Source organism: Cheilinus undulatus, linkage group 12 (assembly GCF_018320785.1).
Source record: "Cheilinus undulatus linkage group 12, ASM1832078v1, whole genome shotgun sequence".
Classification (NCBI taxonomy): Eukaryota; Metazoa; Chordata; class Actinopteri; order Labriformes; family Labridae; genus Cheilinus; species Cheilinus undulatus.
In genome coordinates this window covers 24,834,492-24,861,238 of record NC_054876.1, presented here as the reverse complement: position 1 = coordinate 24,861,238, position 26,747 = coordinate 24,834,492, and the positions used below count along the sequence as shown (strand labels likewise).

At 38.7% G+C, this 26,747-nt stretch overlaps 2 protein-coding genes across 4 annotated transcripts in view; one reads left to right on the top strand and one right to left on the bottom strand.

Moving 5' to 3' along the window:
• LOC121518707 (leucine--tRNA ligase, cytoplasmic-like) overlaps positions 1-1,119 on the bottom strand; it is a 29,031-nt gene extending 27,912 nt beyond the window's left edge. Inside the window, exons 1-4 of the mRNA XM_041801221.1 lie at positions 986-1,119; positions 515-636; positions 225-312; positions 47-127 (exon numbers count right to left, since the gene is read on the bottom strand). Coding sequence (XP_041657155.1) covers positions 47-127; positions 225-312; positions 515-636; positions 986-991 — 297 coding nt within the window. The 5' untranslated portion in view covers positions 992-1,119. The remainder of the gene's footprint in view (positions 1-46; positions 128-224; positions 313-514; positions 637-985) is intronic.
• A 259-nt stretch (positions 1,120-1,378) lies between these two features.
• rbm27 (RNA binding motif protein 27) overlaps positions 1,379-26,747 on the top strand; it is a 30,208-nt gene continuing 4,839 nt past the window's right edge. For 2 of the 3 annotated variants that reach the window (XM_041801678.1, XM_041801677.1), the window contains exons 1-20: positions 1,379-1,546; positions 3,635-3,753; positions 5,342-5,469; positions 5,715-5,794; positions 6,414-6,625; positions 7,042-7,341; positions 8,190-8,417; positions 12,387-12,578; positions 13,650-13,796; positions 13,884-14,037; positions 14,309-14,462; positions 15,329-15,562; positions 15,664-15,795; positions 17,993-18,118; positions 18,307-18,381; positions 20,139-20,315; positions 20,421-20,525; positions 23,876-24,103; positions 24,180-24,263; positions 25,002-25,121. In XM_041801678.1, coding sequence (XP_041657612.1) covers positions 1,488-1,546; positions 3,635-3,753; positions 5,342-5,469; positions 5,715-5,794; positions 6,414-6,625; positions 7,042-7,341; positions 8,190-8,417; positions 12,387-12,578; positions 13,650-13,796; positions 13,884-14,037; positions 14,309-14,462; positions 15,329-15,562; positions 15,664-15,795; positions 17,993-18,118; positions 18,307-18,381; positions 20,139-20,315; positions 20,421-20,525; positions 23,876-24,103; positions 24,180-24,263; positions 25,002-25,121 — 3,054 coding nt within the window. In that variant the 5' untranslated portion in view covers positions 1,379-1,487. The remainder of the gene's footprint in view (positions 1,547-3,634; positions 3,754-5,341; positions 5,470-5,714; positions 5,795-6,413; positions 6,626-7,041; positions 7,342-8,189; positions 8,418-12,386; positions 12,579-13,649; positions 13,797-13,883; positions 14,038-14,308; positions 14,463-15,328; positions 15,563-15,663; positions 15,796-17,992; positions 18,119-18,306; positions 18,382-20,138; positions 20,316-20,420; positions 20,526-23,875; positions 24,104-24,179; positions 24,264-25,001; positions 25,122-26,747) is intronic. The other variant, XM_041801679.1, reaches the window with a different exon arrangement.

Sequence of the window (26,747 nt, the reverse complement as noted above, 5' to 3'; positions counted from 1 at the left end):
TGATACCATACACATAACATGTGACAGTCAAATGAGAAATACCTACTTTGATTGGCATTCCTGTGCAGTGGAGCCCAAATGGGAAGAGGCATTTCTTTCCTTTCAGGGACTGGTAACCAACACCAAACTACAAGAAAAATATGTTAATATAAACATTTGTCATCAGTGAAGACTGTAAAAGTTATGCAAGGTTCATTTCTGTCTGCTTGAATATAAGAACTTACCTCACACTTCGACAGGCTAAATGTGTGGCCCAGATGCAATCGACCATTCATGTACGGGTAGGGGAAAGTGACAAAGTACTTGTTTTTGCTGTAGGGATAACAAACTAAGTTAAGTCATGAATGTATAATTAACCTGCATCTTCTGCATCGCACAACTTAAGCTCAGAGTCTTCCTCGTAGTTGTTTGACTAGTTTAATATTTTTCTTGATGCTTGACAGATATGCTACCCGATGAAGTGTAGAGATCAGTTAAATTAAACACTAAACTCCTCATGAAATCATATACTTACTTTGAGCTTTCGCCAACAGTAGAAGGTGCATCAAGCTCAAACGCCTTCTCCTTTTCCCATTTCTCCTGGATCTCTTGCTCAATCTTTCTCAAAAAGTCCAACTTTGCTGTTCCCTTCCGTTCCTTGAGTATAAAGACAAACAAAATATTAGTTCATTTGATGAACATTTAATACAATGATAGCTTAGCTTAATATAAACTATAAACAATGACAATCATTTAGTGTTAGGAAATTCTCAAATACACAGAGAAAGAATAAATAAAATATACTATTTGAAAGAAAAACATCTGTACAATCTGCACGAGCTGAGTCAGATCTCTTTCAAGTCTATTTCTGCTGCTGTATCGACAACTAGCTTGAGTTAGCTTACTTAGCTAAAAGCTATTGTAAGTTTATAAGATATAACGTTTCCACTTTCATAAACTATCGCCGCCTATAACAGCGAGGGGGCACTTAGACAAATCTACCTACCGTCATTTTGACCAAAAGCTCCAGCTATTTATAATTTTTGAGTTAAGACAGAAGCAGTAGTAGAAATAGTTTCCAGTTTGACAAGAGAGACCCACGCCACCGGTGCCTGGCTGATGACACACGGCTTGACTCACGCAGGGTACTCTGGGAAATGTTGTCCAATTGACTTTTCAGACGTCGTAACGTAAAATATTTAGCCAAAAGGATGTATAGACGAACAGAATCAACTCGTTTTAATTCTAGACACTTTATTGCAACTCTACAGGGCCACATATATGCATTTACAAACCGCAGTTTAGTACTGAGGCTGTATGATTATGACACATGTCTTCGGGTTGTCATTACGACAACTCCACTTGTGTTGCCATGCCGTAAAACATTTTGTCCGACCTGCCAGTGAAGAGAGACAGAAGGCCTTAAAGCTTTTAAAATTATAGACGATGAAAGCAGGGTTATCAAAACGCACTTTCATCTTATAGACAGTATTTTAGTCTTTCTCACGATGATCATAGAGAATGTTGAAGCCTTGAAGTCATGGCTGGCAAAACTCCTGGAGCCAATGTGAGTATTGAATTGAAATGACATTTAGCTTGCATGCTACGTAGCTATATTAGCCTGCTAGCCAGTGTGTTCAGCTTGGCATCAATGAGGGGCTTGCTAGAATCTGATGGGATATTCTTGCACGAGTTAGCAAACCACACTGCCGCTAGCTGACTTTTCACAACATAATGAGATCGTGGGATCTTCGTCCCACCAATGCTAATGAAATGAAGATCATGAACTAAGTCCCCTGCCTGTTGCACTTTTATTTTAGTACAGTTTGGAACGTAGTGGACACACGGTAATGCCACTTTATCACAGCTTTGTAGCAGTCATCTCGCTGCAACAGATAGCCAACTTGCAAGCTGCAATATGTGATTTAAACAAATGATAAATAGGCTGCACTTTGTCCAGCGTAGCTGTAGTTAGCAGGAGTAATGTTTGACATACAGATGAAATCGTTTACATATCAAATTACCATAGTAACATCCTTTTTACCCTTCCCTCCGCTTTCTCCTTTTGTTCCAAAAATAGGTTAATTGATTTGTAGTTACATGTGAAAGAATGGTTATTAACACGTGTATAGATTTTATCTCTAAGTGTGTGAAGAATGAGTTGTTAAAATGTGGCCTGAGTTAACACAGACTCTCTGTTTAGGTGAGGTTGTTCAGTTACTCACTGTCTCACACTTATGGCCATGCACATGGTAGAGCTGCTCCAGAGAACACACACTTATTTCACACGAATCTGAACTCAACTGAATGGCTTTGTTGGCTATACAAAAAGGATAGATTTACAGTTTTCCTCTTTTTTATCACAACCCCAATTTCTCATTTGTAGGGCTGTAAAGAAAGTAATTGCATTTACTCAGATCGATGTAATGGAGTAGTAATTTTAGGGTACTTATACTTTTTTTAATTACATTTTGAAATTATTACTTTTACTTCTACTTAAGTCAGTTTAAACCAGAGTAATTGTACTTTTACTGCACCTTTTGGAGTTATCTGACATTGTTTATTCACTAGTGTTAGTTCAGCTCTGTAAAGAGCCAGCTGATCTAAACTAGACCCACTACAATTTCAAATCTCAGAGGATGTGTGAGCAAAATTCCCGTCATGCCCTTGGGCAGAGTGTTGTATGTGTTTAGTTGAGTTTGGAGGTTGACTGTTGTACAGTGATCCCTGTTGGGGTTCATTTGCTCATGTTTCCGGTGGATTGTTGTTGTTTTGTTGTGGGACCTATTTGCACCATGCAGGATGTTATCCACTGAGTTAGTTCATGCCTGTGACTTTAGGTGTTCCTAAAGGATGCATAATGCATATTCTTCATCAGTATGCATTGCTATGAGGTTGATCCTCTGCTTTGTTCTTGCCAGAGGAGACCCACCTTGCTACAGATTTTCAATAGTAACTAACTGCAGCTCTGTCATAATGTAAAATATATAACGCTCTCAAGGTGTAGTAAAACTATGTATAGTGTGGACCAGTATTTTGAAGTGTGAAATTTAACTCTATGAAAGTTTAATTAACAAAGTCAATTTAACTGTGTATTGTACTTCATTTTAGAGGTGTGACTTTACATCAACAACCTGGTTGGAATATCTATTCTCTTGGTGTTCTTGCCAAAAAGGAAAGATCATATTTTACTGCACAACTCCTAAGTAGCTACTCAGTACTTAAAGTAAACTTTAAATAATAACATAATATTAGATATATAATATTTATAAGCTCAGTGTTGCCACGGTGCTTTCTTTTGTGTGATTGTCTTCATCGGCTGGCTGAAAGCACATTTAGACTAATCTGTTGGCACAAGTATTGAATGTATAGTGCTAGTATATGGAGCTTCCTTCAGTGTTTTTTACAACTGCTCTACCCTGTTGGTTTTGTTAGGGATCTTACTCATTACCGTCTTGCTTCTGGTTTGGTTTGAAATTTCTATATATGTGCATAGTTGGTACATTTTTCTGGCTTTTGCTGTATATTGCATTTGGTTTTGTGCTGTATCCATTTTTATTTTTAACCCTTGAATGTTTTTTTGCCATATTATTTTGTACTTTTTGGCTAATGATGACTCTTGAAGTCCTAAACCTACATTTATCCTAACCTGCAGATGTGATGCTGACCCCTCTGCACTAGCCAACTATGTGGTGGCTCTTGTGAAGAAGGACAAACCAGAGAAAGAGCTGAAAGCTCTCTGTGCTGATCAGCTTGATGTCTTCCTACAAAAAGGTATGAGCTCATGCCAAACCTTCTTAGTTAGTGGTAGAGAGCTTGTCATGATGTTTTGTTTGCAATCATGTGTCCTTCCGATGTAGAAGGTTGTGCAGAAGCTTTTCTTCCAGTACAGTTGCTCATTTCATGGATCTCACAAGCAGTTTTGATTTTGCAATCACCAGAAACCTGATCAGAGATTTTAGCTTTCACCTTTAAGTAACTGCCTGACTGATTAACTCTAGATTTCAAGTTTTAGCAAGAAGAAGCTGTCCAAAAACATACCAAAGATGTACATATAGATATACTTCATCATGTTAGTGGAGAATCAGTGCTAAATGTGCTGAGAATGCAGAAAAAAGAAGGAAATTGACCATGGTTGTTATGTTATGTAGGTTATGTAATCAGCTTTACATTTTCTTCATCTGCTACTTGCTGTTCTCCAAAATGGCCAGCAGAGGGCATCATTATTAAGAGTAACCCATCCCTCTCTCTCTTTTCAATTCAATTCAGTTCAGTTAAGATGGCTTTATTGGCATGGAAATATTTAGTTTCATCACCAAAGCAATGCAGACATTATAATGATAATAATAAATAGCATAGAATAAAGTATTAACTTTACATTATGGTTAAAAAAAAAAATAAAGTAGAAATGCAATTTGAAAAGAAAATCTCTCTCTCTTGTTCTCTCATTCTGTTTGTCTACTACCCCCTACTCTTTTTACATTTTTTCTTCAGCTAACTTTCTTTACTTTTACTTCTTTTCTCTACTCTCCCTAACATTGACTTGATGAGTTGTTTTGTATTTTTCAGTCCAAATGTAAACAGAACTTTACAGTCTCTGGATTTTTAAGGGAACAAGAGATTATTCTTAAATTACATTATTAGATTGTGTAATAAAATTCATTTTTCTTTGACATTAAATAGTTGCCATCATTTCCTTGCTCTGTTCTTTGTGTAATGTTGCATTTTTATGCTTTGTTTTACCTATTTCCTCTCTGTGGTGTTTCCATATGTGGTTAAAATACCTTTCCTCTTTAAATTAAGAGACAGAGAATTAGCACTTTACATTCAAACTCCTTTTTCCCAACATTTATGTTGTAATCTCAATTGTAGCAACATAATTCTAAATACGAAGTGTGATATGTTGTTGCTTGTTCTTCTTGTATTAAAATATTCATGAAATTTCATTATTTAAACTAAACTATTACATGTAAACCTGTTCACATCAGGTATGAAATGTTATCAAATGCCGCAACTTTATAATTTGGGCATACAGAGGCAGAGATGGTGGCTCGAGCTTTGGCTGGACAAAGAAATTACAGTTTTCCTTTCTGGAACTTACAAGATTGGGGCACTATAAGTAATCTTGGTATGTGTCTTTTTTTGCATAGTGAACTCAAGGATTCATTTGGCTGAAATGAAAGCAGATTATGAGCTGGTACACTACTATTTGACAATGACGTTTGAATTTTTGAAGTTTTACAGACTTTGGTTATTATTCATTGAGAACATTAATGGATGTTCTGACTGAAAGCTACATGAATTTTTGATATGAAGCAGACAAAACTGCTCATTTCACAATGATATTTTTTTTCCTTTACAGAGACTGTAGGATTTGTTGATAAACTTTTTGAATGTCTGACAACCAAGAACTACCTGGGAAATCCAACTGTAAAAGAGGCTCCTAAAGAGGAGGTGAAACCCCCTGTAGTCAAACTTGATGTTGTGGAGGTAAGAAACATTACATCTATTGAGACTCTTACTTGTTTGCTGTATATTAAAAAGCTTCCACCCACCACTTGATCTTGTCAATGTATAAGGTTAAGAATTGTCTGAGCATTTCTGAAACATGTGCTAATATCATTCTGCATCTTCTTTCAAGTCATGTTTCAAAAATTCTAAAAGCAAGTGTATATTTCTCAACTTTTCTTAAAGTAGGGATTCACTTTATTAAAGTATTTTGTTTTCCCCATAAGACTGAAACTCCAGAGGAGGAGAGAGAAAACAGGCGGAGGAGAAGTCCTCTAAGAAACCGCTCTGACTTCAATGAGTCCAGGTATGGCTTTAGCTTCAAAGATCCATTTTTTCATGTCAGTCATCATGCTGATAATTCTCTGGCTTTATTCTTACCTTTGCTGGTATTTTAGCCACAGGGCTGCAGCTTCTTAGTGCTGATAATAACTCATCATTTGCATTGCTAGTTGTGCAAAGATGTTAACATTTGGATATATTTGCATGAGTAGTTGAGATCCCACGAGTCCTGCTTGTAAGCTGATGCCCTGGTGTCCAGCAGCCAGTCCCTTGCCCGTAACACACACAGTCAATAACAAACAGGAAAATAAAATCACTGCTGTACTATGGTTCAGAACGCTATTTTTAGTGCAACATATTTTAGGCGGCAGAAAAATGTGAAAATACTTTGAACTAACGGAAAGAAAAGGGTTAAGGTTGATACCTTAAACAACTGTAAAATGTGAAAGTATTAGTTGTTGTTTTAGTACAGACTGAGGCACACTAGTTTAGATGGATAGAAAAGGTATCCTCACAACTTATCTTTTTTAAATCATCATTATGTGATTCCACCATATTTTAAAATATGTTTGTCAGACTTTTGCTCTACAAATGCGCATTAGGACTCATATTCAAATATGTTCCCCTCCTATCAAACCAAACAGGAGCAGAGATGACAGGAGGCGAGAGGAGCGTAAGCGTCGTGACTTTGATCGGCACGGGAAAAGCGGCAGTGACTCCCACCGGGAACGGGAGCGCCATGAGCGACGCAGGGGGAGCCCCCGCGGGAGGAGTTACAGCCGAAGCCGTAGCCGCAGCCGCAGCAGGAGTGGCAGTAGAGGAAAGAGCAGGGACAGGGAGCACAGAGGAGGCAGAGGTGAGAAAGTTTTCCCCACCCCACCTTCCCTCACACCGCACAACCACTGACAACAGTAGCACAGGGGAGTTCCTGGAGCACCTCTCAGCACAGTTGAACTGAGCATTAGTGATCTAGATGACCTGCTGGCAACAGCCTGACTGTGCTTCAGACTGTAGTTTTTAATGTAGCCCTGATTACTAATTATCTGGGATTGTTGGAAGATAGTTTTTCATGATAAGGAACAATGTGGACGACTTTGCAGTCATATCATTGGGGAATCGACAACAGAGGCTGGAGCTGGCCTTATTACCTGCAAGGTTAATCTAAATTCATAGTGTCTGGTACAGGGAGGAAACAGCCTCAGAAAACCTATCGTCATCCTTATTTCTGTCCTTTAAAAATTATTAATATCTTAATCTATTTGTATTTTACAGACTTCAAGTCAAAGTTTGAGTCAGAACGGAAGGACACTGACTGCTACAACTCTTCAACGTCAGGCTCCGAGCAGCAGCATCCATCTCCTCTTCTCCCTCTGCCCACCCCTCCGCACCCATTCTCTTCCTCCTCATCCGTAGGAGTTTCAGGAGGCGCTACTGTGGCAACGCTGGCTCATCTGCCTGATAGCACCACAGACAGCTGGTCAGGCTACTATGGTACCCAGAGGCAAGATGGTGTCGGGAAGCCATTCGCCAACAAGGGAGCTTCACTCAAACAGCGGTGCAGGGATTACGATGGTAGGAACAACGCAAATCTTTTCTTTATTGTTTTTTTACTTGTTTTCTTTTTTATCTGCTGTGTTCTTCTTCTGTATACTATTTTTATATTGTATGTGGTATATGTATTATAACATCTCTATAAATTCTGCCCTGTATTCTGTAAATTGTCCCATTATCTCCCCATGAGGGTCATTGGTGGCCTTGTTCAGTCTCTTTACTAATGACCACTGTTTAGCAGCCCTTCTCCTCTCCAGAGGAACAGGAGGGTTTAAATTTACCCACAATCCCTAAAGCACACTGCTATCTGTCACAGTGCTTAAACACAGCCATCAGGGAGTCTGTTCTTTAATGAGACTTCAGGGTAAATGCATACTCGGTAGACCTTAGCTGCTTTGAACTTGGCTGATCTGTTTTCTTGTTTGTTTATTCTCACAATGAAGTCATTTGTTCTTTTTTTCCAAAAGTAATTTTCAAGACTTTCTAGCTTCCTCTCAGGTTAGTAGTAGGGATGCATGATATTGGGTACTTGCACTTATTTACAAATTAATTTTAGCAGATACTGTTATCCATACCAATATTTAAATGTAGCTCAAACCAAAGAACTCAGTCCTTAAAACACAATTTCAAGTGTAAGGGATGATGATGAATAAAGAAAAAGAAAGAGGCAGATTTTTATGGCCAAAATATCAGTTGCAAAGAAAAAAATTCATATCTGCCAATACTGATGTTGATAATATCCTGCATCCTTAATTTGTAGATCTTTCACCGAGGGAAAGTCTGATTAAGATATCCTAAAGTTCTAAAATAAGTAATTATCTCAATGATAGTTGAATTTTTTTTAACCTCTGTTTCTCTTTCTCACACAGAAAAGGGATTTTGTGTTCGTGGAGACCTCTGTCCATTCGACCATGGCAACGACCCTCTTATTGTTGACGATGTCAATCTACCAAACATGATTCCCTTCCCACCCCCGCCTGTGATGCCTCCAGCTGGCCTGCCGATGCCCCCAATCACTGAGCCACCCCCTCCCCTCAGGATGCCTTCAATGCCACCCTATGGTCAGCCTCCACCACCAGGGGTCTTCCCCATGACTGGTGAGTCAAAAATGTTCGCCTGATCGCAACTTCTGAGGCAGACTACAAATTTTAGAGCACATCTTAAGGCAGTTATTAGTATTTAAGCTATGTATTTTCCTCTCAAAGCACTTAACAGGACTTTTTCCCCATCAGTCTTAGTAATTAATATTTCTATATCAATAACCATGAACGCCGCCTTAGCAACATTTAGCCATATTACAATGGACTTCTTTCAGGAAGAGGAAACCTAAAGCATAACCAGAGTTGGATTAATCGTCCATCTGCCAAAGCTGGGCTTGGTGTGAGTGGATAGAGGGAGATGCAGGAAGAGAGATGGTGAGAGACAAATAAACAGGAAAACATCAGTGAATAAGATACATTTATTTATTTAAAGGGGATAGAGCATATAAATGAACATAAGCCCAGAAGACAAACGTAAACATGCCGGAGTTAGCAAAACTGCTGAATTACATCTGTAGTCCCTGGGCAGGTAGCATATAAAGAGACAGAACAACAAAACTTACACATAATGACAAGATTAATGTAAACTGATAAAAGTACATGTTCTAAAGTGCTATTTTAAGTGCAAGGAGTAGTTTATGTAACAAGTTAGATAAAAGAGGGGGCTTATAGTTATTATAACAGATGTAAAATAGGTAAATAAAACCTTCTAGTTCACACTGCCCTTTCCTGCCACCTGTAGCGGACCAAGACAACGAGAAAATGGTACAGAAAAGACAAACTTACATGTGTATGCCCCACAACATACATACAACAATAAAATCACCCATATAGATGAAACAGTTGTCAAAAATACATATTACAGCTATAGTTTATAAATCAAGCTGGTGCCCTGCATGTACATACCAAAATGTAAGCATGCATTACACAAAACAGAAAGAAAATATAACGTGCAATGCCAGGCAGATTGGTGCAGCATGGACATACAGGTGCATCTCAAAAAATTAGAATATTATGAAAAAGTTCGATATTTTTTGTCACTTGTTTATGAAAGTAAAACCCATATATTATCTCATTACACACAGAGTGAAGTATTTCAAGCCGTTATTCCTTGAAATGTTGAGGGTGATGGCTTACAGATAAGAAAAAACAAAATTCAGTGTCTCAAAAAATTAGAATATTACATAAGATCAATTTAAAAAAGGATATTTTCAACAGAAATGTCAGGCTTCTGAAAAGTATGTTTATTTCTATGCCTTCAATACTTGGTTGGGCCTTCTTTTGCATGAACTACTGCATCAATGCGGCATGGCATGGAGGCGATCAGCCTGTGGCACTGCTCAGGTGTAATAGAAGCCCATGTTGCTTTGATAGCAGCCTTCAGGTCATCTGCATTGTTGGGTCTGGTGTCTCTCATCTTCCTCTTGACAACACCCCATAGATTCTCTATGGGGTTCAGGTCAGTCCAGTTTGCTGGCCAATCAAGCACAGTAACACCATGGTCATTGAACCAGCTTTTGGTTCTGATAGATGGCTGTGTTGACTGTGGACTTCAGAAAACACAGTGGACCAACACCAGCAGATGCAATGGCAGCCCAAATCATCACTGACTCTGGAAACTTCACACTTGACTTCACGCAACGTGGATTCTGTGCCTCTCCACTCTTCCGCCAGACTCTGGGACCTTGATTTCCAAATTATATGCAAAATTTACTTTCATCTGAAAAGAGGACTTTGGACCACTGAGCAACAGTCCAGTTTTCTCGACAGCCCAGGTAAGGCGCTTCTGATGTTGTCTCTGGTTCAGGAGTGGATTGACATGAGGAATGGGACATTTGTAGTCCATGTCTAGGATTGGTCTGTGCGTAGTGGCTCTTGATGCGCTGACTCCAGCCTCAGTCCACTCCTTGTAAAGCTTCCCCAAATTCTTGAATGGATTTTGCTTGACAATCCTCTCAAGGCTGCGGTTATCCCTTAAGCTGGTGCACCTTTTTCTACCACACTTTTTCCTTCCACTCAACTTTCTATGAATATGCTTGGATACAGCACTCTGTGAACAACCAGCTTCTTTAGCAATGACCTTTGACCTTACCCTCCTTGTGGAGGGTGTCAGTGACTTTCTTCTGGACATCTGTCAAGTCTGCAGTCTTCCCCATGATTGTGTAGCCTTCTGACCCAGACTGAGAGACCATTTAAAAGCTCAGGAAAGCTTTGGGGGTGTTTTGAGTTAATTAGCTGATTAAGGTGTGACACCATGACTTTCCAATATTGACCTTTTTCACATTATTCAAATTTTTTGAGACACTGAATTTTGGGTTTTCTTATCTGTAAGCCAGAATCATCAACATTTCAAGAAATAAAGTCTTGAAATACTTCACTCTATGTGTAATGAGTCTATATAATACATGGTTTTCACTTTCAGAAAAGAGTGACAAAAATATTGAACTTTTTCATGATATTCTAATTTTTTGAGATGCACTAGTACATACTTGTATCTACACACATGGTTATGGTTGCCCTGGTCATAAATTTATCTTTGTCTTTTTTTCATCTACATGGCTACAGTTAGGGTTACAATACACTGGCGTCGGGCCAAAACCTCATATCTCCAAAATTCCCACTTTTCAGGGAATGAAATACACGCACACATTTTTCAAATAATTTAACTTCAAATGGTCATGGTCTGCATCGTTTTGACATTTTATTGCTTTGAAAATGTGTTAAAACCCACTCAAAGATGTAAATGGTGATCAGGATGAGGATACAAGGTTTTGGCCCAGCACCGCTGTATATGCATGTTTTACAGTAACAGACATAAATGATAATAAACTGATCAATGTAATATTAGCTTCAGCAATTAAGATGATGAGAAAATGAAGAGGATTGATACAGGTAAAAAATGTACTTATATTCGCTTTAACATTTATAGTAATGATAAGAGATGTAAGATTAGTATTAATAGTTGAAGCATTTGGAGTCAGTTTATCTTTAAGTCAGAGTGGATGTTTATGCAGTTGATGAAATCCTCTCGAAACATTTTTTTAGATTTAGCGTTCAGAAGAATATCCCTGTCATATGTACGGACAAACAACCCCAAAACATAATTTTCTAGCTCCAGCGATTATCAGTGTAGATGTTTAAAAACAGGAAATATATAGTTTTTATGAATTAATTAAAAAGTATTACGATTTAAGCAAGAATGTTGACAACTGTACAGTTAACATTCGTCTGCATTTATAGAGGAAGAAAAATAGTTGTATTAGACATGTTTGCATCTTTTATGCCCTTCTGCCTAACAGTTCCACGGTGACTGAGCAGGGTACTTTTAAATCTTTAAGTAAATCAAAAATCATGGGCATTGTTGTTGAATTTAAAGGGAGGAAGAAAAGTATGGAGAATTTCTCAAGTTTACAAAGTTTTTCCAACATCTTAATGGTCTTTTTTTAGGTTCCTGTGTAAGCTCAGTTATGTATCAGACATCAGTTTTGACCTGAGAAAAAGGATGATACTTTATAAGGTTTTGTTTATTCTGCTGAAAGGAACTGTTATTTGATTCTCTATGATGGTTTTCATTGAATTCCTTAATTCTATACAAATTCCCTTTCCTATTAATAACACTACTAACCTCCTTGTTTTGCTCTTGATGGATGAAGTTGGAAACTGATACTTCACTGCATGAACATGAACAAAAGCATGAAAAAATAAAAGCATGCATGAACAAAAGCTGATGGTGGTGAAAACAATGCAATTAAAGTGTGGCTGATCCAAACATCAATTCAATGTGTAAATGATGCCTCTGCTGTCAATTTGATCCTTTTTCTTTAAACCACACCCAGGACATATTTTGATTTTATTAGCCATGATATAATCAAACTAAATGTGAAGATTTAAATATAAAGAATTACATTACTGTTACTTAGAGCTGCTGTCATGTTGAAACTATCTGTGTGAAGTGATTTCAATTTAAGTAGTTTTTGTCATACCTGCAATACCTGAGACATCAGCTTGAGCTTTTGTCTCCCTTAGGACCCCCACTGATAGCAACCAGTGGGATTGACACCCCCAACCACCAATCTGCAATTACTTCCTCTCCTCCTATTGGACCACCTGGGGTGGGGCTGCCGCCTACTCTTCCTCCTCCTCCTCCTCCTCCACCTCCTCCTCCTCCTTCCTCGTCCTCATCTGTGTCTCTTCGTCCCCAATATGTCCAGTCTGAATGTAAGCAGCGATGCTTTTCCTACTCAGATTTGGACTGTGTTTGGAGGCAGAAATGCTCACACTCTTTCTTACATTTTTACTCAGTGTGTTTTTTTTTTTTTCCTATTTCCTAATTTGTTCATAATTTAAAGTGTTCAAAACTTTGGATAGGAGTATAATGACTTGACTGGAGGAAGTCAAGTTGATTTTATGGATTAAAAGTACCCCATGTATCTCTTTTCTTTCAAATTCGGTTTGTGTGTGATGATATTGTGCTTGCGTTGTTTATTCTTCAGGATGCAGTAACAGCTGTTAACCAGAGGGTTGCACTGTTCATTAACCTAAGAGACAAAACTGAAAGCAATTAACATAAACTCTGCTCCATTTTATTGTGCTGAGTGCTTTTCCCATAATCCAGCTTTAAATAATTACACATTTCTACAGTAAAAGCTAAGTTTGTTTTAAATGGAGTGCTCTCTATTTTTCAGTTAATTACAAACTCAGCTTTTTGTCCCTGATTCAACCCAGATTACTTAAAAAAAAAAAAAAAAAGCAAAACTGCCACAAAGCTTCAATTTTGCCTCTGTATTGGAATAAACTGTGGCTCAGGGAACATATCAGGATTTTTTCATGGTGTTAAGCTTTTTTTTTCATTAGTTAATTTGTTTTCATGTTTCTTTACTTTATTTATACACTTGTAAATGCAAATTTTAATTCTGTCATATTTATTTATGTGTGTGTTATGTGTTATGTATGTGTGTTATTGTCAATTGTATTGCTTTGTTTTAATTACAGGATTATGAATTACCAAATATTACTGCTAGCCTGAGTTGTAAAAAAACGTCACAGGTTGCTGTCATTTATTTAAATGACGTAGTCTCCATGAAATTCTTTTGTGATACAGAAGTCAGTGACCCCCTAACATGTCCTCTTTATTAATACTGAACTTTTGGTTTCCCTTCCATTTCTTTAGTGTCAATTGTCTGACAATATGTGAGCTTGTTCACAAGACTGATTAACAGTCAAAATTCTTGATATTTTCTCTGAACAAGCCAACATTTATGTGCATGTGTTTTATATCTATGTTTTAAGATAACTACGATCCAGAGGGATATAATCCAGAATCTCCAGGCCTGACTACAGCTGGTCGAAACCCGTATCGCCAGTTCATCCCACGGGTGCAGACTCAGCGTTCAAACCTCATCGGCCTCACATCCAGTGAAGGACAAGGCTCCAGAGGTAAAACACAAACACTGTTCCCACTTAATCCTGTTGGTTGTAAAAAATGTTCCCAGTGTTTATTTTAGCTCTGTGTGCATCTTCAAGCTGCCAACATTGTGATCCAGACTGAGCCTGCTGCTGCAGCAAGCATTCCTGGAAGTAACATGCCCCGCTTCAACACAGAGCAGGACAGCAGGAAGCGAACCATGGGACCCAGTACAGCTGAGGGACCTGCAGCTAAAAAACCCTGGATGGAGAAGTAAGCACTCAAAGACACACACATTTAAAAAAGTTTTTCTTTAGAAATAAGATGTTCAAGTTAGAAAGAGAGAGTGCTTTAAAAACTTTCACAGTAATGTGTTCTTACATGCTATGACAAAAAAATGTCTTTTTGCACATTTTCAAAGCAAAAACACTTTTTTGACATTTAGAAGTAGTTTATAATGTCCAAAATATGAATCATCATTTGCTTTAACAATAATTTTCTTTAACATGTCATAGTAAACATCACAATATTCTTCTTGTTTTAGGCCAGGCTTTAACAACCAACATAAGAGCGCCTTTCCTAAGAGGTATCACTATGTGAACACTAAGTTGGAGGTGCGCAAGATCCCACGGGAACTCAACAACATCACCAAGCTTAATGAGCACTTCAGCAAGTTTGGAACTATTGTTAATATCCAGGTATGGCAACCTTTTTTCACTTTGAGAGATTGATGAACTGAACTCAGAACTTTGATTAACCCAAAAAGTCTATCAAAAGTTATTTGGTGTTTTTTATGCATTTGGCGTTTCCCGTACATTCATATATTTGCATTAGGCCCGCCACAAATAGGTTTTGGTGCTACCTGTTCGCCCTTGCTCTGTGAATGTAGCGTGACGTTAAAATTACTATACCGTGAATATCCCAGTATAAATTATGCAGAAATTTTGAGCCGCCAGCGTGCATTTCTCGCTGGAGTTTTTCTTCTCCCATTGTCCCTGAATGCATCTCTCATAGCAGAGAGCTGTCTTTTTCTCCTCCGCCCATCCAGAAAACTCTGCATATGCGCGTTTTTGAATCAGTGGCGAGAGAAGCAGGGGAAAGGAAGGTAAACAGAGCAGCGTGGTGAGTTAGTGGCTAGTTAGATGCCTTTTAAGACGGATAATGAGAAACAGCGATGGATCTGCAGCATTGAGCAGTTGTTCAACTTTGAAAAAGAGGAAGTCAAACTCAGGATATAGCAAAAATATACCCCCCTCCCCTGCAACCCACCACCACAAATAGATTCTGGTCCTGTGGGAAACACTGGCACTACATGCTAGACATACAGTGCAGGATTTGCAGCATTTGAAGGTTTAATGTAAGTGGAAGCCAGATTTCTATGTCAGCCTTAGATGGGAATGCTACAAGAAAGAATGTTCATCTATTGTCTGTTTCTTAAAAAACTTTATTTTCTACAAATACACTCACAAAAATAAATGGCCCTTTGTTGAAATACAGAATTTAAACAGGAAATTAGTTTCACTGTATATGCCAATTTAACATTAATGTTCTTCACTCAATTAAGGTGGTGTTTGGTGGAGACCCAGAGGCAGCGTTGATCCAATACACAAAGAATGAAGAGGCAAGACAGGCCATATCTAGCACTGAAGCTGTCCTTAACAACCGCTTCATCCGAGTATACTGGCACCGTGAGCAGGGAACCAACGCTACAGCACCTCAGCAGCAGGAGCAGAGCTCAGGGAGTCAGGCTGCTGGATCAGCACCCAGCCAGGCACCACAGCACAGCATCATTCATAAGGTCAGTATAAAGAGCTAAAACATAAACTATCTTTTGTTTTAACATATTGAATAAACCTGACATTAGATTAACAATTTTCTTCCTTTCCTTTTTTTTGTCAGGGAATCAAGCAGCACAATCCTGCTGCATATGTGTTAAACAAAACTCTACCGAAGCATCGTCTAACAGCGGGGGCAGGGACAATGGCTGCAACCAAGCTTGACGGCCTTACCCCAAATTCAGACTCTGTCACAGTAAGTTTGGTTCTTGCAACTGTGTGAGCATATTTAAAGAGGCTATGTGACATTTAAAATGGGCCTTGAAACAGAATGTTTTTTTTAAATCCAAAGTTCATCAGATTGACCTGATTGTGATGTTTTAGCCTTACCATGACAACATCCTCCCAGTAGCTTTTTCTACTATAGCCCTAAAATTCTGATTTGAATTGGTTTAAAGTTCATATAGAACAAAGTCATTTATCTTACCACCTTACCACAGGAATGCATGGAGTCATGCATTGTTGGAATATCAGACTGAACAAATCTGATTGCCAAGATGTTGCTCAGTGGTCTGGTGCTGAGAAGTGACTGTTGGGAAGAGTCCTTTTTTCTACATGTTAACATCAGACTTCATTTATTTTTGTTGGATTGCAAATAACAACCACAAAATCTTGAATCTGAGTAATTGAATTTGAATGAAAGAAAGGATTTCAACAGGAATTATGGACATTTAGACCTGTTCATGTTCCTAGGTATTATGTTGGCAAAGATTATAGTATTAGCTTAGCATACAAGCATGCAAACATTTGCTAATACTGAACACAGCATCTGGTTTAGGCCTTCCTTAGTGAGGTGCCAAAGAAAACAGACTGACAACTGTCCTGACCAGTCGGTGTCATTTGAGAAGGAGAGCGCCATAGCAATGGGCAGGGTTTAGTTTAGTTGTCTTGAACTGGAAGATGATGGCAATGGCTGCTGCTGGTGTAGTGACTGGATTGGTTGTTGCCATAGCCAAGGTTATACCAGAACTGGACAACATTTCATTATTAATACAAGAGCAAAGAACATCCTGCAAGCTTTTCATTGTGGAGAAGATGTTTCCACTCTTCTTCCGACGTGCTTAGACATGAGTGTACGAGAGTTACAAGCAGGGTTTAAGCCTGATTTATGCTTCTGCGTCAATGCCATCGTTGACGCAGGGAATGTGTTGCTCTGCAATTCACTGCCATTTCGCTAGAGGGGGTGTGGCTGTGTGTGTGTGTTTTCACATCTGAATCCTTGTTTATCTTCCAGTCATGGCGACCGAGTCGGAGCGGGACTGTTTGGAGTTGGAGCTCGTCAATATCGACGAACAAATTTTTTTGTCGCAAATGTTGAAGCACAGGTGACAGAGAAGACGTTTGCGGAGGTGGTCTGTACGACCATTAAACGAGTCGAGGCTAAGAACGGGTGAATTTACCACACTGGTTCACCCACTGAGGGACCTGGATGAAAAAATGATGTTTTGAGCGGACCAATCACAGCCCTTGCGGTCCACGTCGCCCCAACGCACAGTTAGGATTTTTTGGGGGTGTGCGTCAGACTACGGCGTAGGGGTCCACGTCAACACAGAGGGCTACGTGTAGCTATGCCGTTGACACGACGCAGAAGCATAAATCAGGCTTAGTTGTGCTGTGAGCTGGAATATACAGTGGCTTCTATAGGTGTAGCAATACGCTTGGATATACAATAGCTGCAGTATTGTGACAGTTTTATCAAAACTAGGCCACATTTGCTTATTATAATAAGAGCAAAGATCTACACTGAAAGCTTTTCTTGGCAGAAAGATTTTTGGCACTTCCCCTACTGGCCTCAGCAAGAGCTTTATCCACCAACAAGCTCCACCGTTAATAAACTAAAGTATCACCAGCCTGTTGAGCTCAGGTAAAATAGTAGAGCTGAGCATGCCTACAACCTCCTTTTGTCTTATTGCTTTGTTTGGCCCGTCATGAATGTGACAGAATATTTATCCAGTCACCTCCTGAGAGTTTTTTTTAAAGTCCTGCCCTTCCCTGATGCTTTGTCTGGGAGGTTTCCCAGATTAATGTGAAATAAATTATATCCCATGCATACATGAGACAGTCGATCTGGTGTGTCAGGTTAGTCATTGACTGCAGAGGTAAGATCATTTGACCGTTATTGGAATATAATACATGAGGTTAACAGTTTAGGTAGGCATTAATCATTTCTAAGTCTCACAACAGTTAAGAGTATGTGTAAGAAAGAATAAGAGTTTGTAGAAAAGTAGAAAGCAATACAGGAAGAAAGCTATTGGTTTCATGCATCCTGAGATGGGACCAGCAGAGCTGCTACAAATTAACAATGCATTATTACTGGTGACTGTCGCAGCTGTCTACAAGCTCTGTCAGATTATTTAAATACATCATTGTCTCTGTCTCTTCCTAACACTTAGCTGCCCCCTGCTCTGACAAGCACCCAGAAGAGCCTCTACTCTTCCGCGGGCCTGAAGTCATCCTCAAAGAGCCTTGGGAAAACTGGAAAAGCACTCGAAGCACAAGAAGTCCTCAAGAAGAAACAGGCATGTTGCTTAATTTTTAACTCCTTATTTTGACTGCCACCTGAATAGCTAAGCTAGAATTAGCCATTTGTTTCTCCCAGAGGCTACCAGAAACAGGCGAGTCGCCAACAAGAAATGTCCACTAATAGCAAATAGTGTCTTTTTCAATTTTAGCAAATGTATTTTATTTATTGCTTTTGTTCACTTAGGAGGCATTAAAACTCCAGCAGGACATGAGAAAGAAGAAGCAAGAGATGCTGAAAACACAGATTGAGTGTCAGAAGGTAAGAGCATCCTGATTAGACTGTCCCACCCCATCTATTTCTTTTATTTCACATTTTAAGTTATTCATTAAGTGATGCAAAAACTCCAGATTGGCTTTTAACATAGTCATAAATGTGATCATGTTGTGATTATTTCTGCTTTTCCTCCTATATTAGCTAACAGTGCCCTTGTGAATCAAATGTATAACATGTTTACTTACTTTTAAGGCCCTAGCTGTCCTGAAACTTCTTGTCCCAGCTGCCTTTAAAAAAACTGTGGTTAGGCCCCTTATATATATTTTCCCTTTCTCTCTAAGGACTTATAAAAAGTTGTTTTCATATAATTACAGTCCTTCCTGGAAAACGGCTGTATTCTTGAGAATACCAATCTGGGTTTTGGGTTTTGTCATAATACTGAGTTTGCATTGTTAAAAGTTGAAAATAATATTAGTGTGTCAGTTGATGCCAAATGCCCCGTTGTCTTAGTGCTGCTGGACTTCACAGCAGCTTTTGACACGGTGGACCATACAGTCCTCCTGTTACACTTGAACTACTATATTGGCATCCATGGCACTGCACTCAAGTGTTTCACATCTTATTTGTCCAGTAGAAGCTTTTCTGTAATGATGGGTGACCTGTTCTAACCTAGTACTTCTATCTCTCTCCTGTGGGGTCCCACAGGAGATAGAAGCACTAGCACTGTTCTTTGCTCCATTTTTTTTTATTATATATGTTACCAGTTGGGTCAGTAAATTTATCTTTTTATTGTTACGTGAACGATTTGCAAATCTATCTGCCAAGGAAGCCAAAAGAAGAAGAGAGAAGAAAGTGTGAAAGAAAGTGTTTCACAAATTTCTTTGCTTGACTGCACTGATCAAGCAGTGGTTAGCCCAAAATTGTCCTCATTGAAATAAACAAATGGAAAATATTGTGTCTGGGGATGCTGTGACAGCTGGCTTAGGTGCTTTGTCTTCTAGGTTCAGTCAAACTGTCAGAAATCTAGGAATGATTTTTGACAGTCATCTAGGATTTTTAGAAAATTGACGATGTAGTAAAGACAAGCTTTTATCAGTTACATCTTCTTGCTAAATACAAACCTTTTCTGAGCCATCATGCCCTCAAGAAAGCCTTGATAAGTTCCAGGCAGGATTACTGCAATGCACTTTATGTTGGTGTCTCCCAGTCTTCAATTAGACACCTTTAATACCTTTATCCTTTTAGTCCCTATTTATTAATGCTTTTAAATGATATATTAATGAAATATTAATGCAAATGTGACTAACATTAGTGGTAGCCTCACAAGCCTTCGATCCAGATTAACCTCAGTCCTTTAATGTATTGCATTGGTGGATATGCATCTGTACCTGGTACAGCCTACATTTTAGATTCCTTCTGCCCACTCTGCTGTCTCTCATGTAGGCACTAGAGTGCAACAAGCAGGACCAAAACCAGAGCTACAGCCCTATGTAGCGGGTGACACAAAATTTTAACCATCTTTGTGGTCCGTCATTAACAAAAGCATAAATAATTAGTTTAACTAACTAGTAATTCCAGCGCCAACTTGCAAGTGTGATGATGTTTAATTAATTGACTAATCTCAAGCTGTGACCGAGGAGATCTAGTATGCTAGTTTGGTGCCCTCATTTATCTCTTCAAAACACACTGTATGGAGCTGCTCCTTATTCTTAAACCTTGTGTTTTTATCTGTACGTTTCTCCTGTTTTCTGTTCCTGTCTTAACACTCTTACCTTTCTCACTGCGCATCCGTTTTCTTCCAGGCTTTGATAAACCGGCTGGAGAAGAACCGAGGGATGAAACCCGAGGAGAGGGCAAACATCATGAAGACCCTGAAAGAGCTGACGGAGAAGATCGCTCAGCTACAGAACGAAATGAACCCAGCGTCCCAGGCCCCCAGCGCCAAATCCAACCACAATCAGCCAAAAACCAAGACTGATGTAAGCTTGAGCCCTTGTGGACGTCTTGTGGTTGCTCTGCAATTGTTTGTTTGTTTTTCTATCAGGTTAAAACCTGTTTTATCTTTTTGCACAATGTAATATTAGGCCCAGAAAGAATTGCTGGATGCTGAGCTGGACTTTCACAAGAAGATGGGCTCAGGAGAGGATACAACAGACCTCAAGAGAAAACTGGGTCAGCTACAAGTGGAGGTGAGACTCAGGCAGCAACACGTACACATACAAATACGCATACCCTGATACTTAACCACAGATCAATAATCATCACAAGTAGGTCATTTGTTGCAGCATCAGACCTTTTATTTTTCTTTTAAGAGGAAGTCAGCACGAAAGATAACATTTCCTGCTCATAAATAAAGAGAAGAAAAGTGTAGGTGTCTCTTTAATGCTTCTGCATGAGCAATAACTGAGGCCTGAGTGTTACGCTCTTGTCTGGGGGTGTTTAACATATTAAGTTTAAGAAAAGACTGTTTCCTCACTGGTCCTCAAACTAACAAGCTTGATCAAATTTAAATTCGAAAAACTAATGATTGCAAATACTCAGAAAAGACTTACCTTAAACATTCAGACAAATGCCTAAGAGTACAAAAGAAAGAGCCCCCCCTTGCTCCCAAAAAAAGCCAAGCTGGGGGCCCATGGAGGTCAGCAAATCGTTGTTTATTGAAAATTTAAGCTATGGTTAGCATATTTTATTATTTTTAGTCTGAATTATGACTATTTTTACCAACGAAACATTTTTTAAAATTTTCTTATGCCTTACTACAAAACTAAATCTCTTTTCTTAAAACTGTATTTAATTGGGTTAAAAGTGTCAAAAATGGGAGGAAAAGCGGGTGAAATGGGATTTTAAAAGTAGAAGATGTGGCAAAAACTGACGAAGAAAGGTGAAAATTGGTATCAAGTTGCAAAAATAGGTTTAAAGTTTTATAATGAGCATAAAAAGTGGTGATAATTGGCTGATAGTGGCATAAATTGGGCAACAGGGCAACAACAGGTGGAAAGTGGAAAAAAATGTTTGGGAAAAGGTGAATCAAAGGGTCAAAAAGGCAAAAATGGGCGAAAATTGTGCAAAATTGATGAAAAGTGTGGATAAGAAAAGGTAAAAACAGGAGAAACTGTGGGGAATTGGGATTTCAAGTAGCACATATGGATTAAAAGTGTCAAAAATGTGTTTAAAGTGACAGAATGGGTTAAGAGAGAGAAAGTTGCCAAAATGTGTTAAAAGTGGCAAAAACTGAAAAAGTGGAAATGGTTACAATTAGAAAAAATTGTATTTAAATTGGCAAAAATGGGCATGAAAAGTGGTGAAAAGTAGTTAAATGTGGGAAAAATTGGTCAACAGAGGCAACAACAGGTGGAAAGTAGCAATAATGTGGCAGAAAGTCAAGTTGTTTAAAGTGGCAAAAAGAGTAAAAGACACAAAAATGGGCAAAAAAGGGTGCAAAACTGATGAAAGGTTTGGCTAATAGTGGCAAAATGGGAGGAAAAGGTGGTGAAGTAGGTTTTTCACAGTAGACGATAAGCATTAAAGGTGGCAAAAGTAGGTTTAAAGTGGCAAAAATAGGTGTGAAAAGTAGTCTATAGTGGCAAAAATAGGTAAACAGAGGCAACAATGGGGGAAATACCAAAAGGTTTTAAGTAGCAAAATTGGGTGGGAAAGGGGTTAAATGGTATAAAACGGCAAAAAAGGGTCAGAAGAGGCAAAAATGAGCAATAATTGTGCACAACTGATGAAAGTGTGGATACTAGTGGAAAAAATGAGAAAATGGTCAGTTTAAAGGGGTTAAAAAGAGGCACAAATAAATAATTTCGATATCAGAACTCACTGATAGTACAGGCACACTTTTCAGCTCCAAACTGAAGTCACTGTTAGCTAGGATGCTAACACCAATGCTACTGATTCAACACACATGCATTGACACTATCACTAAATCACAACTAGGGAAGGCCCATTCCCTGGGTTTGTCAGGGTCTCGACCTGTGGGCAGGTCTACTGAGGCAAACACCAGGTTCTAGTTTTTGACTTAATCAATGGTAGGAGCAAAACTAGATAAATCTAGAATATTGTGCTTTATAGATGGCTAGTGAAAACGAATAAGAAACAAAGAACACAAACAGATTCTCACATTTTTTTTCTCTCTAATTATTTAATTTCTGCTTGTTTGTTTTTGTCCTAAATTAAATTTTTAGGAGAAATAGAGAAAGACACAAGAGCTGACAAAGAGTCTCATTCACACACAGCATATGTGTCACCCATGTGTAGTTTGTAGGATTTACATGATTCCATCAGTCTGCTATGATTTGTATGTGTATGAGGAAGGCATTAAATAGTGTGACTGAATGTGAGTAGTTAACTGTTACTACAATGCTTCTGCATTGGCAGATTGTCGAGCTGCTTTATCCTTCACGATCTCACGCTCTTGACACACTCGTATTTAGACATATTACATAATTCAAAATAAGTCATTATCATTGTCAATGAAGATTTGATTCCATAATTGAAAGAAACATGAAGGCAGAACTTTATACAGCGGCTAAGTTATACTATTTTTTTTTCCAAAACTTTGATTTTGTCATGTTTTTCAAAACCACTAGAATTTTTTAGGGAAGTTATGTAACTGGGATTTAGATGTGTGTACATAGCTGGCTTTTCACTAAGACAAAGCCATAAGTGCATCCAAGGCTGGTGGACTGCACAGATTTTGTCGATGTGTTGTCCTCTTTCTAAACTAGCTGTGTACACAAACACAGACGGGTCAGCTGTGCCACAGGATCAGCTGAACAAGAACATAGCTCTGGTGAGCAACACCCTGCCTGACATGATTTTTTTTTTTCCCATTTACCCCAGTGGGTCCTAAATTATCTTGTTATTAAAAATGTATTCATCCTCCCCTCCACTATCCATCCATCCAATTTGGCCCTCCTTCTGCACATTAAACTGCAGCCACTTAAGCAAGCCCAGAGGAACTGCCGCTAACGAAGCCACATCAGACACTGGTCCTACACTGACGGAGCCTCGTCTCATTAATGTTTGAACTGCTGCTCCTTGTAAGAAAATCGCAGGATGACAATTAGTGGGAGAAGTGAGAGAGGGACAAATGGAACAGTGAGTGGTTGTGGAGTGGTTAGCAAAGAAATGTCACTTTAAAAATGGAGGAGTGACAACTAATGGTGAAAGTCAGAGTGACTGAGTTGGAAATGTTAAAATTCATGTTGGACTCTGTCTTTGCTCTGTGTTTTCTATATTAATTTTCCATGGGCATGTTTGCTGAATAAATTAAGACTTATCTAAACTATTAATCCGATTTTTTTTTTGTATTTTTTTGTAGACACCTTAGAAAAAAACACTCTTTTTATGTTTGTTTTCACATCCAAATGCGCAAAGCATCAAGGCTCACAATCTGCTATCCACATCTGCTCCTAATGATTATTTTAGCACAGCCAGGTGGCGTTCATATATTCTTCTCTGAGTGTGCTGGGAAATCTGTCTATAGTCTGCCAGCTGTTTCTAACATTGCACCTCCCAATCTGTCCTCCTCCAGGCCACCCGGTTGGGACTGATTCGGCCTCCAGGAGGTAGGGGACGGGGTCGAGGGAAGATGGCTCTGGAGCCCGGTTCGATGCACACAGGCCGCGGCAGGGGACGCAGCCGGGACATGATGGGTCGCGGTGGCTCTGTGAACCGCATGGTGGTCGACCACAGACCCAGAGCTCTGGCTATTTTGGGTGTCACCCAAGAGGAGAAGGAAGAGCTGATGCCACACTTTGTGGTGAGGCCTGTTACTTTTTTAAATTAAGTTTGCTAAAGATTCAAGAATTCACTAATGAAAGCTTTGCTTTTCTTAGAAATTTGGTGAGATTGAAGATGTCCGCGACCAAGACGCAAACACCGTCATCATGACCTTTAAGACAAGAAGCGAAGCAGAGAATGTAAGTCAGAAAACTTTGTTACACTCTTAATTTTTTTACATTGTAAAGTATGTTTAGGGTTGTCAAAATACAAGAAATTTAAATGTAAAACTAATAAACATCCGTTGAACTTTATACATGTTTGATACCACACCAACAAAAAAGAAGTATTGGGTCATTTCTCTCTAAGAGAGGCATAATGTAGACAGTAAAAAGTGCACAATATCTAAACTTGTCCACATTCAAATCACTGCTCAAGACTCACCTTTTTAAATTGGGATTTAATGTGTAATTTTGATGTTTACTTGTCACTTTTTCTTGTTTGTCTGCTTGCTTATTTGTTATATTGGCTTTTTGGTATGTAATGTCTTTTTAACTAATGTACAATGTCTTAGAGTTTTTTGAAAAAGACAATATATAAACAGTGTATTATTATTAAAATGCAAAATTGAGTTAGTGTCTGCTCCTTTGCTGTCTGAAATGACATAGACATAACTCTTGCATCCTTATAAGATGCTAAAAAGGCCACAGAAATGTCAGTATTTTCTGACCTAGTTTGAATGACCATTGCTGCTCTATTTTGTTTGTCAGATGTTATGCTTTAAAATGTCACTAAAGATCGCAGTTTTATTTCAGCCTTAACACTACAACACTATCAATCATCAAATTGACAATATTAATATAACAAAATAATTTTGTGTTTCAAAGCCAGTTGATGTTGTAGTTGTCATGCATTTTTCCTTCTGTTTTGTTTTCCAGGCAGCTAACCAGGGAGCGAAGTTTAAAGGCCGTGTTCTGCAGATTTCCTGGTACAAGCCCAAGACGCCCTCTGTTACAACAGAGCCAGAGGAGGAGGAGGCTAAAGATGAGGACAATACGGTACGGTAAACACAAACAGTAATGCATTTTAAGTTTAATCATGAGTTACACACAGCCAACAAGAAATCAGGAAATTAGGTCTATGCAAAGTGCAAACCTTGAATTCTAAGTGGGGAAACTTTTTCTGTTTCAGTTATATTCTCAGATTTTACTCTTACATTTCTTTCCGGGGTTTCTAAATTTTTAACCACTGTTCCCTGTGGAAAATCAGGACAAGTCTCTCAGAACTAAGAGCCTCTTAGCCCTTAAAGTAAGACTGCATTACTGTCAGGTGAGATCCTTGTACTGTATTTCATGTTTTGTGGTGCCTTTCTGAGGTTTTTGTGCAGTTTTCAGACATACAACTCAAACTTTACTCTGATTGGGTTACTTAATTCTTATCTGTAAATATTTTGGTAAAATGTCAAAAGTGTCTCTAAAAACAAAATAATAATACATAAAAAACATATACCGAACTTGTACTTAAAAAAGTCCTATATTTAGCGAGGGTCTCATTGTTCATGTTCTAAAAACCTCCTGACATCTGTAACACTTGCCTTAATTTTGTACTTTGATACAAGTACCTGATATGAATTCTTCCTCCATTAAGGTTATTTTCCTCTGCTATATCACTGTTGTATTGGACTGTCTTGAAAGAGGTTTTTTACTCATATTTTCATGAAGGCAGCAAAATATTAGAAACAGATGGTAAGAGGCTTTATATGCAAATGTAATACAGACATCCTAACACTTCAGCAAAACACCTGGGTAAGAGACAGTATACCGATTGGTTATTCAATACACAGGTAAGTGATGAAATGTGACACACATATGATTTGTGTTTGATTAATTAACACAACAGTCTTAGTCTTAAAAGAAATGTACAATGTGGTTCAAACCCGATCAGACCCAAAGATAGGAGACTGACAGTTCAGAAGCTATGAAGAACATTTTTTTTGTTTCATTTTGGTGACCTCAGTATCATGGCTCCCAGCCATGTTCAGACCAGCGCTGCTCAGCTCTGCCCACCTCTATGGCCTCCTTCTTGATCTTACTTCTAGTTTTGAATTGAGGACATGCTAACAGTACAATATCTGCTACGTCACCAATATTGTGTTCATTGAGGGTGCCAAGTGTCCATCATACCACACTGAATTCTTGGACAGATTTGAGTGTGCCACAGGTGTACTGCACTGAGTTTACTTCTCAGTGTGCATGCAGTTTCTGCACTTACGCACTCAAAGTATGAAGTATTTAGTAAAAAGGTATGCAGTTTGGGACATGCTAAAAGTGTTCAGGTGGACAGGGTGGCACAAAGCTGTGTGAAGGTACATCACAACTGTAACTATAGGTCTTCTTCAGAGCAAAGTACCAGTAGCCAAAAGAATTGCAAACTAGGGTGTTTGGTACTAGAAGAGCTTAAGTATAGCACTTATGAATACACAAGACTAGGGACAATTGGGACTGCAGTCTATTTTTTGTTGAGCAGTGTGATTGAGGTAGGAATGAAAGAAAGTTTGAAACAATTGCTTTTATATTTACGGGCTCTATAGTGCCTACCTGAGGGGAGTAGTTCATATTCTTGAAATAAAATGTGAGAGGGGTCATCCAGGATCTTCTAAACCTGGTGTACTACAGTTTTTCAAT